This window comes from Mobula hypostoma, chromosome 13 (genome assembly GCF_963921235.1).
Source record: "Mobula hypostoma chromosome 13, sMobHyp1.1, whole genome shotgun sequence".
NCBI lineage: Eukaryota > Metazoa > Chordata > Chondrichthyes > Myliobatiformes > Myliobatidae > Mobula > Mobula hypostoma.
In genome coordinates, this window is record NC_086109.1 from 43,241,231 (window position 1) to 43,257,125 (window position 15,895).

Sequence of the window (15,895 nt, forward strand, 5' to 3'; positions counted from 1 at the left end):
ATTTTATGTCAGGCTAAATCAAGAGTTAAAGGACTGAATAGTTATGCAATAAAATTCGTGAATTTCAGAGGGAGGGATTAGGGAGATTAAATCCACTGGAAATGACTGCATTCAGGAAATAACTCCGAAACTGTTGCCTCCTGCAATCAACCCAATCAAGTTAGTTAGAAAGAGCAGAGAGCAGACTCCAGGGTTTGCTGCTCCGCCGGACATTTCTCAGATGCACCATCTCATCCATTATCCCCATGGCATCCATTATCCCCATGGCAAACAAGGCACTACCACCTCAACCTGAAGCACAATAAACCACGATCTCATCCATTATTCCCATGGCAAACAAGGCACTACCACTTCAACCTGAAGCACAATAAACCTCAAGGTTTCCAATCCATCAAAATGCAGTGAGATCTTCCTGAAACGTGCATGCAAAAACTCTGCACAGCCACCAGGAGTCCAAACGCCAGAAGTAGTCTGCTCTCCCTTATATGTCAGCATCTGGAAGCAAACCTAGCAACCAATCACCAGGAGTAAAGGGTTACTTCTTCAAATTGTGAATGAAGATCCCCACCCAAATAGATCAGCAAAGTCCATCAGAAAGTTATATACAGTTGAAGTCTGAAGTTTACATACACCTTAGCTAAATACATTTCAACTCAGTTTTTCACAATTCCTGACATTTAATCCTAGAAAACACTCCCTGTCTTAGATCAGTTAGGATCACTAGTTTGTTTTAAGAATGTGAAATGTCAGAATAATAGTAGAGAGAATGATTTATTTCAGCTTTTATTTCTTTCATCACTTTCCCTGTGAGTTAGAAGTTTACATAAACTTTGTTAGCATTTGGTAGCATTTCCTTTAAATTGTTTAACTTGGGTGAAACGTTTTAGATAGCCTTCCACAAGCTTCTCACAATAAGTTGCTGGAATTTTGTTCCATTCCTCCAGACTGAACTGGTGTAACTGAGTCAGGTTTGTAGGCCTCCTTGCTCGCACACGCTTTTTCAGTTCTTTCCACAAATTTTCCATCGGATTGAGGTCAGGGCTTTGTGATGGCCACTCCAATACCTTGACTTTGTTGTCCTTAAGCAACTTTGCCACAACTTTGGAGGTATGCTTGGGGTCATTGCCCATTTGGAAGACCCATTTGCGACCGAGCTTTAACTTCCTGGCTGATGTCTTGAGATTTTGCTTCAATATATCCACATAATTTTCCTTCCTCATGATGCCATCTATTTTGTGAAGTGCACCAGTCCCTCCTGCAGCAAAGCACCCCCACAACATGATGCTGCCACCCCCATGCTTCACGGTTGGGATGGTGTTCTTCGGCTGGCAAGCCTCACCCTTTTTTCCCTCCAAACATAACGATGGTTATTATGGCCAAACAGTTCAATTTTTGTTTCATCAGACCACAGGATATTTCTCCAGAAAGTAAGATCTTTGTCCCTATGTGCACTTGCATACTGTAGTCTGGCTTTTTTATGGCGGTTTTGGAGCAGTGGCTTCTTCCTTGCTGAGCAGCCTTTCAGGTTATGTCGATATAGGACTCGTTTTACTGTGGATATAGATACTTGTCTACCTGTTTCCTCCAGCGTCTTCACAAGGTCCTTTGCTATTGTTCTGGGATTGTTTTGCATTTTTTGCGCCAAAGTACGTTCATCTCTAGGAGATAGAATGCGTCTCCTTCCTGAACAGACTGCGTGGTCCCATGGTGTTTATACTTGCGTACTATTGTTTGTACAGATGAACGTGGTACCTTCAGGCGTTTGGAAATTGCTCCCAAGGATGAACCAGACTTGACATCATTTTCTGACCTCAATCCGATAGAAAATTTGTGGGCAGAACTGAAAAAGTGTGTGCAAGCAAGGAGGCCTACAAACCTGACTCAGTTACACCAGTTCTGTCTGGAGGAAATATTGCAGTTAATAATTTTCCTATTCCAAAAAGTAGCTCTTGAAAAAAATAATGTAAAACAGATGATGAAATCTTAGATTTTAGATTATGGGGACACTCAGTCCTTGTTTATTGTCATTTCGTAATGCATGCATTAAAAATGATACAATGTTCCTCCAGAATGATATCACAGAAACACAAGACAGACCAAGTCTAAAACTGACAAAAACCACATAATTATAACATATAGTTACAACAGTGCAAAGCAATACCATAATTTGATAAGGACAGACCATGGGCACGGTAAAAAAAAAAGTTTCAAAGTCCCAATAGCCCAACATCTCACGCAGACAGTAGAAGGGAGAAACTCTCCCTGCCATGAGCTTCCAGCGTTGCAAACTTGCCGATGCAGCATCCTGGAAGCACCCGACCACAGTCCGACTCTGAGTCTGTCTGAAAACTTTGAGCCTCCGACACCGAGCACCGAGCACCATCTCTGCCGAGCGCTTTGACCCCGTTCCCGGCCGCCAAGCAACAAGCAAAGCTGAGGATTCAGGGCCTTCCTCTCTGGAGATTTCGGATCACACAGTAGCGGCGGCAGCGAAACAAACAGGCATCTTAGACTAACAGCTTTCAATTTTGTGCATAAGCATCCAGTCCCTGTTTTCTTGTAATTTGAAGAAAATGACAAACTATCCAATGAAGTTGATCCCAAACAATACACTTTCATAATTTAGTCATTTTTTTCCAGTAAGTGCCAATTGCCTATGTCCAACAATAGGCTGATTATTTAATGTTAATCTAAAAGACCTCTTCAAGAATTCTGTATTAACTTTGTTTCAGAATGAAGCCCATAATTGGAATTAAGCTGTTTCATTACAGATCCAGTTTTGAATAAAAGGAGAAAGTACTAAGAGAATGAAAGCATTTTATATTTAACCCAAGAATGTTGAGGGATCTCTTAACATTGTGTATCAATAAGATATTATACCACTATTTTTTTAACAGTTGCACATTGTGACAATGATGCAATGATGTTGTACCTTCAGAAGAATGTGTGTTTCCAGAAGAAAAGTTCTGAGTTGAATTTGCATTATCCCACAATCAAAGCTCATCTGATATTGGAATGTGAGCTATTTGTACTGCAATAAAATCCATTATCATTTGTTGCATTGTCCTTGGGGAGAAAGTTAAGAATACATTCCTATGAATTCTAAATATACAGTTGAAGTTGGAAGTTTACATATACTTAGGTTGAAGTCATTAAAACTCATTGTTTAACCACTTCACAGATTTCATATTAGCAAACTATAGTTTTGGCAAGACGTTGAGGACATCTACTTTGTGCACGACCCGAGTAATTTTTCCTACAATTGTTTACAGACAGATTATTTCACTTTTAATTAACTATATCACAATTTCAGTGGGTTAGAAGTTTACAAACAAGATCAAAAGAAATCAGCCAAGACCTCAGAAAAAGAAACTGTGGACCTCCATAAGTCTGGTTCATCCTTGGGAGAAATTTCCAAACGCCTGAAGGTACCACGTTCATCTGTACAAACAACAGTATGCAAGTATAAACACCATGGGACCACGCAGCCGTCATACCGCTCAGGAAGGGGACGCATTCTGTCACCTAGAGATGAACGTACTTTGGTGTGAAAAGTGCAAATCAATCCCAGAGCAGCAAAGGACTTTGTGAAGATGCTGGAGGAAACAGGTAGACAAGTATCTATATCCACAGTAAAACGAGTCCTATATCAACATAACCTGAAAAGCGGCTCAGCAAGGAAGAAGCCACTGCTCCAAAACCGCCATAAAAAAGCCAGACTACAGTATGCAAGTGCACATGGGGACAAAGATCTTACTTTTTCGAGAAATGTACTCTGGTCTGATGAAACAAAAATTGAACTGTTTGGCCATAATGACCATCGTTATGTTTGGAGGAAAAAGGGTGAGGCTTGCAAGCTGAAGAACACCATCCCAATCGTGAAGCATGGGGGTGGCAGCATCATGTTGTGGGGGTACTTTGCTTCAGGAGGGACTGGTGCACTTCACAAAATAGATGGCATCATGAGGAAGGAAAATCATGTGGATATATTGAAGCAACATCTTAAGACATCAGCCAGGAAGTTAAAGCTCAGTCGCAAATGGGTCTTCCAAATGGACAATGACCCCAAACATACCTCCAAAGCTGTGGCAAAATTGCTTAAGGACAACAAAGTCAAGGTACTGGAGTGCCCATCACAAAGCCCTGACCTCAATCCGATAGAAAATTTGTGGGCAGAGCTGAAAGAGTGTGCGAGCAAGGAGGCTTACAAACCTGACTCAGTTACACCAGTTCTGTCTGGAGGAATGGAACAAAATTCCAGCAACTTATTGTGAGAAGCTTGTGGAAGGCAATCCAAAACGTTTGACCCAAGTAAAACAATTTAAAGGCAATGCTACCAAATACTAACAAAGTGTATGTAAACTTCTGACCCACTCGTAAAGTGATGAAAGAAATAAAAACTGAAATAAATCATTCTCTCTACTATTATTCTGACATTTCACATTCTTATAATAAAGTAGTGATCCTAACTGACCTAAGACAAGGAATGTTTTCTAGGATTAAATATCAGGAATTGTGAAAAACTGAGTTTAAATGTATTTGGCTCAGGTGGATGTAAACTTCAGACTTCAACTGTATGTCTCTGAGCAAGCATCAGCAGACTGATAAGAGACTAGAGACACGGTCCAAAGTACACGAGTCAGGGTACTCAGAATGGTGGAAGCTGGCTTTATTTCACTGATGAGAACTGGAGCTGTAGCATGCATTTGATATAATCAGAAAAAATAGGAATAGAAGAAGGAGATTCAGTTATCTGATCCACTAGATGCAGTACATGGTGCTGGTTGGGATCCCTGCAGTATGTTGAGATTCACTGGGCATTCCTATCATAGACACCACCCACCTCTTCCCTCAGTAATCTGCCCCTCTAAAAAAAAACTCCTTGGTATCAGTACATCAGCATTTAATCTCAAGTGGGATTGAAAAACTGGACATCAACCAAACATGGCAGAAAGTGGAGAAAAACATAATAAATAACACTTCTGTGAGTTAAAACCGTAACTGAAGCTTAAAAATCATTGAAAATATTCACGTTCATTATTCTTGCTTTCCTCAGACTCCAATGGAAGTCAGTCCCAAAGCTTTAGTAACAGAAGGTTGGCTGTTCTTGTCTCTGTGATAAAGACAAAGATCCTCCATGCAGGAAAATGTGAGGACTCCACCAAAGACTCCATCTATACCAGCGTAGGGCAAACTCATCCAGGAAAATAGGGGGTAATAACTGAATAGTAAGGGACATAATGGATCAGTAGTATGTAGGTGTCCATCAGTCAGAGCATCACATGGCCCTACCACCCGTCTCTTCCGAGTAGGAGTTACCAATGACTATGCTGCAGGATGTTGTGGTAAGGACAAAAAAGGCAGCTCACTTAATTCCTGCACTTACTCTGTACAGGTAGCCATTTTTCAGAGATGAAGTCAAACATGATTACAAATGCCCGCAACATAATACACTACATGCTGGAAGAAAGTTCTTCCAATCTTGCTAAGCTATGCATAGAACAGCTGAGGATGCCTGCCAATCCATTACTGCACCACTGAGGAAGTATCCTGTTTGTCAGCAGTCCAAGATGTCACACCTGTGCCAAGCTGAGCAGTGCATTCGACACCCTTTGATGAAAATTTGGCTTTGACACCACTGTATCCATCAAAGTCTGGGCTATGCAGGCTAATGCACACTTTGTGACAGTGTATCCTCAGACAGTGAGGATTCTATTGTTACGTCCAGTAAAATGCACAAAGCATCTGTGGAAGATTAAGAACAAGATATATATTTGTAAAATTTAAAATATTGCAATATTGCTCTTGCATTGTATTTTACTAGATGCTGATCAAATCTGTGTGAGTGAATGTTAAATGCAATGGGTAGATGATTTTGAATTCTGTCACCAGATTGCCAGGAGGACCCCTTCTACAGTTATTCCCTCCAATTTCACTCTTAATTCCAGTGCTTCCTCCTCTGCCAGTCTGAGTTAAGATGACAGGAAAGTCATCACTTCTGTCTCTTTTTGTCTCCCAAAAGCTCTCTTCCACAATTCAGGAGAAAAACAAAAGTAATATGTAAGAGGGTGCATATTTTCACTGATGATACAATGAAAGAGAGACATAATTAATAATCAAGATGAGGCCAGTTATCAGTGGAGCTGGAGAGATGTGTAAGTGCTGTTAGGCAGGGATGAGCGGAAGATGAGTTGGTGTAAGAAATGATGTACTGGAGTGGACTTTATAAGGCAAAATAATAGTCTCGGGTCAATGTATGCATCAGAATTCTATCAACTACCATGTTGATAAAGCCCTATTATACAGTGGAGTTGCAATGGATATATACAAGTCTTCATCACACACACTCGAACTAACTACTAAGGAAATCTGAAGATAATGCATCAATGAAGTGACTCCATTCAAAAGCTGCCAAAAGACACACTTAGGAGTGTTCCGGATTTCCCACATGCTCCAGACAACATTGGAAGGATTGAATTCAGCTGATAGTTCAGGTCATACATTGGAAAGAAGTTGCTTTTCTCATTATAGAGATGACGGAGGAAATAGCAGCCATCGTACTGGAAGATCAGAGAAAAGGAATGTAGAAAACAAACTGTGCTAAACATTAATATGAATGGTCTGCTTTTTAAAAAGTCCGTGTGATAGCTCAGCACACTTCAAAAAAAGCTGTCAATAAAGTCAGTGAAATTTATAAATATCAATAAGGATACAAACTCTATTTCGCAGGAGATACAAGGACGAAGGAGCAAATGAAGAATCTAAAGTAACAGCATCAATGCAGAAGGAAAACGTTAGTTCCAATTATAAACTCAAAACAAAGCAAGATGCATTTTGCAAAGCGTTGTTTGTTCTTTTCATCAATAATCTGATTATTGCTGTTAAATAAAATGGATAATAATATAACCAATTGCTTTAAAACAAAATACTGTGACTGGCTTGTTCTCGATTCATGCTGTGCTCTCATGCTCTGTGGCAATGCTGCAGGATGCTCCACGTGATGTTAACAGTTGGATTTAACAGCTCGTGTTAAGAACATAGCCTGCTACAAATGGCTGAACACAGTCTCGATACACGGCTATCAGTAACACTTTATATTACCTCTTCTGTGGCGCTTTTCAATTTTTTTGTAAGACCACCTTTTAGGTTTTTGATATTCAGAATGGCTGAATGCTCATTGACTAGGAACTTTCTCTGGATTATCTTTACGTGGGTGGACAAAGAAGCATTAATTTAAACAGAATGCTAATGTCCTTTGTATGAGTCATGCTACCATGGGAGTTACTCCAAAAATACTCAAATTGAAAATTCATCTTTCAGGGAACTATAGACAGAAATCTGCCATTTCAGTATTCAACATAAAATGCATCACTGTATCAGCTCACAATATCACGATTTGCTGCTCCTATTCTGTTAAGTTAATGAGAAAATTGTTCAAAAGCTTAAAAGAGATTTAGTTTCAATTAAATTTTATGTTCATATTTATGAACTTTCTTTAGCCCTATAAAATGCACTAAATTGGACAGAATTATGATGCATTCTTAAATCTTTGAATTTGGGAACTCATTTTAAAAACTGGCAGAAATAGAGGTTTAACTAAATGAAGTTATTCAGTCCATTCCAAACAATTACAGAACATTGCACTGCGGAGAAAAGGCCATTCAATAGTCTGTGTCCTAGTATGTGAATGAAGAATCTGCTATTCAATTATTGTTGTGGCTGTGTTAAACTGATGTCATTTGGCTTAACAATTGAAACAATATTTACTCAATCATAACACTTTAAATCATGAAGATCTCCCAAAGATTCTTCCTAAACTTCTGCAGTTCTTGACTAAAAATTCTGATATCAAATCTTTGCAAAACTGTAAATCATTTATATCTGATAAAATCACAGTGAATCCATATCTATGTTGCTTTTATTCTGTATATTTCATGTAAGTTAGATGCAAAACTGTAGGCAATGTTCCATCTGCAGCCTTTGTGATTTCCTAGTCTCTGATTCTAAAGGCAAAATTGAGAATTCAGCATGCATCCATACAGTCTTATACCTAAATTTATGCTGTCACATTCATCATCAATGTCCTTCCAAATCCACTGTTCCTCTGTTCCATAAAAATATAACTTTAATGCGTGTTCTAATTATATCAAATATTACCTCTCACACATGCAATCCAATTGTCAGAACTGGTAGTATGGCCTACACAAGAGTCAACCATTTTTTTTAATCTAGTAGGTGAAAAGATATTAGCAATATTCACTAAAACAAATACACAATTTAGTGCTAAGCCAATCTGAATGGAAACGTTGACTTGGGGAAATGAGTCTACTAGAAATAGCTGGACATCAAAAGGTTTGGAAAATGTCAAATCAGAAGTTCGCAGAGCAATACTTAACAGGGAATTGTGTGTAGGTTGATAAAACCATTAATGCAACCCTATAACATTTGTGTCTTTGAAATAAGAATACAAATGTAAACAGGCAATGATAAATCACCACCAAACACTGGAGCATACTGTGCAGATTCTCATATTTGGCTTTGGTCCCATAATCTAAATGGACAATACTGCAGTGTATGCATGCAATATTCCACTTCAGTCAAATCAATAAAACCCATTGAGTTTCCACAGTGAAATTCACGAATAACATGCTGAGAATGCAACCTCAGAGTTCCAAGCTGAGATTAAACATAGCAGGATAATTTTCACTGAAGCAGAGAAGGACAGAGGAAAATTTCATACAGACTTCTTATTCAGTTATAGAAGGATTTTAATAAAGTGAAGACAGAAAAGCTTTTTCTTCTGAATGGAAAATCAGGTAATATAGGATTATCAATTTAAAAAGATTAGGAGGCATGTCTTTGCAAGAATAAATTACAGATGAATAAACCATGCCAACTATGATAACAAACAACAGAAAATCTGCTGATGCTGGAAATCCAAGCAAGACACACAAAATACTGGAGGAGCTCAGCAGGCCACGCAGCATCTATGGAAAAAAGTACCTGCCGAAGCGTCTTGGCCCAGAAACGTCGACTATACTTTTTTTCAGAGATGCTGCCTGGCCTACTGAGATCCCCCAGCATTTTATGTGTGCTGCCAAATCTGATAAAACAGGTTAAATTGAATAAAGCCAAAAGGATGGGGTATGATGAAAATCTGACAGCAGGTTTAGTCTTGGATTAATTTAGTTAGCAAAGGCCTAACCAGACATAATAAACCAAAACTTTATGTGGCCGTGAATTGTAATAGAAGTTAACATAGTTACTTCAGTGATTTAACAGTATATTTATTTTGATTTACACTAAAGATTTTCCAACAGGACGTTCTTTCAAACTATGGAGGGAAAATGCCACTTTGGGGTTTCCCTTAGTTTTCCAATTTTGTTTGCTCAAATTCAAAATACCTTCAACCTAATTTAAAGGGGGAATAATAAAAGCTCCACTTACAAAAAAATATGAAAACTAATCGTCATACCAGTGGAAGCAGACAAATCATATCACTTAAGAGATTAGATAATCGAGGATTGACATAAATTCCTAATAGATTGGTTACATTCCTTGTAAAACTTATCATTATGACTTAGAATTCATCTTTAACAGGAATTAGCTACAGGGCAGATGGGAAGGAAAACCGAGGTGTCACAGTTGTTGACTACAGAGATTTTGACAGACACAAATTCATGGTCACTATAAATGGGTGAAGAGTTTTTAGGAAGCATCAGCTGAAGAATTTCTATTACAACTTACAATGCTATAACTAAGTTATTTTATAAAGAAATGTCCCCAACTATATGTACAATGTGGCTATCGGAAGAACTAATTATAAAAATCGCTTACCTTAGGCCAAATGATTAGTGCGACCATTTTAATTAATGCAACGCAATTTATTCTTGTTATATAGAGAAGCACTTGCTGAGCCACAGTATGTCAAAGACAAATGTATTAAAATGGATCATATTAAATGAAAACAGTACCAAAGAAATAAACACAATTTGGCATCTGTCAAATAGCAAATAATCAATTTCCCAATCTTCATGATTGCAATGGCACTTTAAGAACTGCAAGTATAACATCAAGGGTTTTCTTCTGAACATTTGGACAGATTACTAAAAACACAAATGCACATGCAGCAAATTTCAAATGTTTTATGTCTCTGTAGGCTGGTAACATTTTTTTGGTGCAAGACCATCGTAAATAATCAATTTTAATCAATGCTGTATATTCAAAGAACCATCAACCAAGGTATCTCGAACACAGTTCTTCATTTCTTCAGCAGTTTGAACAGGGCAGGACTGCGCAAGCGCATGGAGGTCAGCCAGTGAGAACAGCAAGAAGAGTTTTAAAAGAAGACAGATTTATACAGCAGGCGTCAGAGTAGGGGGAGACAGAGTAGGAAGGCGTTGGCTCAACGGGGCTTCGGCAATAGTGGGTCGAGGCGAGGTAGGTTGCATGTGTAGAATACAGACAGGAAGTATGTGTGTGAGGCCGGTGTTCTGTGCTCGGTGTCAGATGTGGGAAGTCCTGGAGACTCCCAGCCTCCCAGATGATCACATCTGCACCAGGTGAGTCGAGCTGCAGCTCCTGAGGGACTGCATTAAGGAATTGGAGATGCAGCTCGATGACCTTCATCTGGTCAGGGAGAGTGAGGAGATGATAGAGAGGAACTATAAGCGGGGAGACAGATAAGCCGGTAACAGTCAGGAGAGGGAGGGGCAAGAGGCAGATGCTAGAGAGTACCCCAGTGGCTGTCCCCCTTAACAATAAGTACTCCTGTTTAAGTACTGTTGGGAGGGACAGCCTACCTGGGGGAAGCAACAGTGGTTGTGCCTCTGGCACGGAGTTTGGCCCTGTGGCTCAGAAGGGTAGGGAAAGGAAGAGGATGGCAGCAGTGATAGGGGACTCTATAGTTAGGGGGTCAGACAGGCGATTCTGTGGACGCAGGAAAGAAATGCGGATGGTAGTTTGCCTCCCAGGTGTCAGGGTCCAGGATGTTTCTGATCGTGTCCACGATATCTTCAAATGGGAAGGAGAATAGGCAGAGGTCGTGGTACATATTGGTACCAACGACATAGGAAGGAAAAGGGAGGAGGTCCTGAAAACAGACCACAGGAAGTTAGGAAGGAAGTTGAGAAGCAGGACCTCAAAGGTAGTAATCTCGGGATTACTGCCTGTGCCATGTGACAGTGAGTATAGGAAGAGAATGAGGTGCAGAATAAATGCGTGGCTGAAGGATTGGAGCAGGGATTAGAGATTCAGACTCCTGGATCACTGGGACCTCTTTTGAGGCAGGTATGACTTGTACAAAAAGGACAGGTTGCATTTGAATCCCAGGGGGACCAATATTCTGGCAGGGAGGTTTGCTAAGGCTATTGGGGAGAGTTTAAACTAGAATTGCTGGGGGGGGGGGGTAACCAAACTGAAGTGACAGAGGAAAGGGAGGTTGGTTCACAAATAGAGAAAGCTTGGAGACAGTGCGAAAGGGAGGATGGGCAGGTGATAGAGAAGGAATGCGCTCAGACCGTTGGTTTGAGGTGTGTCTATTTTAATGCGAGGAGTATTATGAACAAAGCGGATGGGCTTAGAGTGTGGATCAGCGCTTGGAGCTATGATGTTGTGACCATAACAAAGACTTGGATGGTGCAAGGGCAGGAATGGCTACTTCAAGTGCCAGGCTTTAGATGTTTCAGAAAGGACAGAGGGAGGCAAAAGAGGTGGGGGCATGGCACTGTTGATCAGGGATAGTGTCACGGCTGCAGAATAGGAGGAAGACATGGAGGCATTGTCTATGGAGTCTCTCTAGGTGGAAGTTAGGAATAGGAAGGGGGTAATAACTCTACTGGGTGTTTTTTATAGACCACCCAATCGTAACAGGGACATCGAGGAGCAGATAGGGGGACAGATTCTGCAAAAGTGTAAGAACAACAGGGTTCACAACAACAACAGGAATTCTGCAGATGCTGGAAATTCAAGCAACATACATCAAAGTTGCTGGTGAACGCAGCAGGCCAGGTAGCATCTATAGGAAGAGGCGCAGTCGACGTTTCAGGCCGAGACCCTTCGTCAGGTCCTGACGAAGGGTCTCGGCCTGAAACGTCGACTGCGCCTCTTCCTATAGATGCTGCCTGGCCTGCTGCGTTCACCAGCAACTTTGATGTATGTTGCGAGAACAACAGGATTGTTGTGGTAGGAGATTTTAATTTCCCAAATATTGATTGGCATCTCCCAAGAGTGAGGGGTTTAGATGGGGTGGAGTTTGTTAAGTGTGTTCAAGAAGTTTTCTTGACACAATATATAGATAAGCCTACAGGAAGAGAGGCTGTACTTGATCTGGTACTGGGAAATGAACCTGGTCAGGTGTTAGGTCTCTCAGTAGGAGAGCATTTTGGAGATAGTAATCACAATTCTATCTCCTTTACCATAGCGTTGGAGAGGGATGGGAACAGACAAGTTAGGGAAACGTTTAATTGGAATAAGGGGAAATATAAGGCTATCAGGCAGGAACTTGGAAGCATAAATTGGAAACAGATGTTCTCAGGGAAACGTACGGAAGAAATGAGGCAAATGTTCAGGGGATATTTGCATGCGGTTCTGCATAGGTACATTCCAATGAGACAGGGAACGGATGGTAGGGTACAGGAACTGTAGTGTACAAAAGCTGTTGTAAATCTAGTCAATAAGAAAAGAAGAGGTTACAAAAGGTTCAAAAAACTAGGAAAACTACTTAATGAACACTTTGCTTCAGTATTCACTATGGAAAAGGATCTTGGCAATTGTACGGATGAATTGCAGTGAATTGAAGAGCTTGAGCATGCAGATATTAAGGAAGAGGATGTGCTGGAGCTTTGGAAAGCATCAAGTTGGATAAGTCCCCTGGACCGGACAGATGTACCCCAGGCTACTGTGGGAAGCGAGGGAAGAGATTGCTGAGCCTCTGGCGATGATCTTTGCATCATCAATGAGTACAGGAGAGGTTCCGGAGGCTTGGAGCATTGCGGATGTGGTTCCCTTATTCAAGAAAGGGCGTAGGGATAGCCCAGGAAATTATAGACCAGTGAGTCTTCCCTCAGTGGTTAGTAAGTTGATGGTGAAGATCCTGAGAGGCAGGATTTATAGCATTTGGAGAGGTATAATATGATTAGGAACAGTCAGCATGGCTTTGTCAAAGACAGGTCGTGCCTTACGAGCCTGATTAAATTTTTTGAGGATGTGATTAAACACATTGATGAACGTAGAGCAGTAGACATAGTGTATATGGATTTCAGCAAGACATTTGATAAGGTATCCCATGCAAAGCTTATGAGAAAGTAAGGAGGCATGGGATCAAAGAGGACATTGCTTTGTGGATGCAGAACTGGCTTACCCACAGAAGGCAAAGACTGGTTGTATATGGGTCATATTCTGCATGGAGGTCAGTGACCAGTGGTGTGCCTCAGGGGTCTATTCTGGGACCCCTACTCTTTGTGATTTTTATAAATGACCTGGATGAGGAAGTGGAGGGATGGGTTAGTAAATTTGCTGATGACACAAAGGTTGGGGGGTGTTGCGGGTAGTGTGGAGGGCTGTCAGAGGTTACTGCGGGACATTGATAGGATGCAAAACTGAACTGGGCTGTGAAGTGGCAGATGGAGTTCAACCCAGATAACTGTGAGGTGGTTCATTTTGGTAGGTCAAATATGATGCAGAATATAGCATTAATGGTAAGACTCTTGGCAGTGTGGAGGATCAGAGGGATCTTGGGGTCGGGGTCCATGGGACACTCAAAGCTGCTACGCAGGTTGACTCTGTGGTTAAGAAGGCAGATGGTGCATTGGCCTTCAACAACCGTGGGACTGAGTTTAAGAGCCGAGAAGGAAGGACATGGAAACCATAGGAAGTTTGCAGAGGAGATTTACAAGGATGTTGCCTGGATTGGGGAGCATGCCTTAAGAGTATAGGTTGAGTGAACTCAGCCTTTTCTCCTTGGAGTGACAGAGGATAGAGGTGTACAAGGTAATGAGAGGCATTGATCAGAGGCTTTTTCCCAGGGCTGAAATGGCTAGCATGAGAAGGCATAGTTTTAAGGTGGTTGGAATTAGGTACAGAGGAGATGTCAGGAGTAAGTTTTTTTACACAGAGAGTGGTGAGTGCGTGGAATGGGCTGCCGACAGCGGTGGTGGAAGCGGAAATGATAGAGTCTTTTAAGAGACTCCGGGATAGGTACATGGAGCTTAGAAAAATAGAGGGCTATGGGTAGGCCTAGGTAGTACTAAGGTAAGGACATGTTCGGCACAGTTTTGTGGGCCGAAGGGCCTGTATTATGCTGTGGGTTTTCTGTGTTTCTATTACCAGAACCAAAATACAATTCTGAATTTGGAGACCGTCCTTAGCAGATCTCTAATTTTGATTTGAAAGAATTGGAGACTCATCTAATACCTATCAAATATCTTACGAGGACTGACAAAGGAGACAAACCTCCTTCAGACATGATTCTTTTTCTCCCAGCCCACCAGTAACTTCTCACCTTTTCATCCAAAGCCTTATGATGTTCAAATAATGATTTCAATGCCTTCAAAACTTCAACTTCACTGGAGACACCTGATGGAGACTGTGATTGTCGCTTGACCACTGTCATTCGCAGTGACCGCTCATGTCTCGACACAAGGCACTCCAGATGTTCAAGTAAGAGCTGTCAAATAATCATAAGTTAGAAGGGCTTCAGCTTGATTAATAATTTTTAACAGACTTAACCAAATGATTCTACAAGTACAATTAGTAATTCAACTCCATTCAATATGTTGGACACCTTTTTCATAACACCAAGGTTTAAAACACTGTTATGTGTTAAACAAGATATCAGAGATACACATTGGCCATCTTCCCATTAAGCCTATTCTTACCTGGAAGCACGTCTGCTGCCACAAGCTTACAAGGATAAGACAGCTTCAAATGAGGCTTATTTCAAATTGTAAGTTAAAAGCCTACTCACTAAATTGCTCAGACATTAATACCTAGGGATGTCTAACAGGGATCAACTTTATTTGCCATATACAGTACATATACACATACCAGGAATTTGCTATGGTGTGTTGGCACAACGTGCAACAGAAACAACAATATGCAACAAGTATAACTAATAAAGAATTATACAAATAAAAGTAAAGGTTAAAGTATCTAGAAGCTATTAAAAAGTAAAGATTATTAGAACACCAAAAATGATTAAGTACCAAGAAAATAACTATGATAGCATAGTGGTAAGCATGACACTATTATAGGTCAAGGGTCAGAGTTAGATTTCAATTCCCATGTCCTCTGTAAGAAATTTGTACATTCTCCCTGTGGAATGCATGGATTTCCTCCCATAGTTCAAAGGCATACTGGTTAGTAGGCTAATTGGCTATTGCAAATTATCCTGTAATTAGGCTAGAGTTAAATCAGTGGTTTCTAGGGGTGCTTTTTATGATTTGTCAATTACTATAACTGGTTCCTGCCACACCTGGCTACTGTGCTCCACCTGTTGAACTCACTATCACAGATCAGGAGGAAATGGCAATGGACAATGTAATGTGAGGTAGCTTTCCAAAAATTCAGGAAATTGTGACGTATTTACAAGGAAACTGTACTCACACATTATCATCCACACCATCCAGTGAAGCCTGCCATGCACTATTTGGGATGCCAACACGTCCACAAGAAATGTGTCCAGAGACATCAGAACCACTTCCAGCAGTCCCAGGATCCTTTCCTACAACCAGCACGAATTAGGCCCCGGAACTTGAGATTATTTCACCGGCCTCAGAAAATGAGATTGTTTCACAGTCACAAGTCTCACTTGCCAAACAGAGTGAACCTCCTTGTCAGGAAAGACGTCATCCCACAAGAGTAATAAATCCTCCATAGCGATTAAATTTTTAGGCTT

At 40.7% G+C, this 15,895-nt stretch overlaps 1 protein-coding gene across 11 annotated transcripts in view; it reads right to left on the reverse strand.

The window, feature by feature from the left end:
• The window catches only part of ppfia4 (PTPRF interacting protein alpha 4), a 774,853-nt gene that overhangs the window by 174,552 nt on the left and 584,406 nt on the right, over positions 1-15,895 (reverse strand). For all 11 annotated transcript variants that reach the window (XR_010020122.1, XM_063065583.1, XM_063065586.1 and 8 more), the window contains exon 3: positions 14,501-14,665. Coding sequence is in view for 10 of the 11 variants with exons in the window: in XM_063065583.1 (XP_062921653.1) it covers positions 14,501-14,665 (165 nt within the window). In the remaining variant the exon portion in view is untranslated. The remainder of the gene's footprint in view (positions 1-14,500; positions 14,666-15,895) is intronic.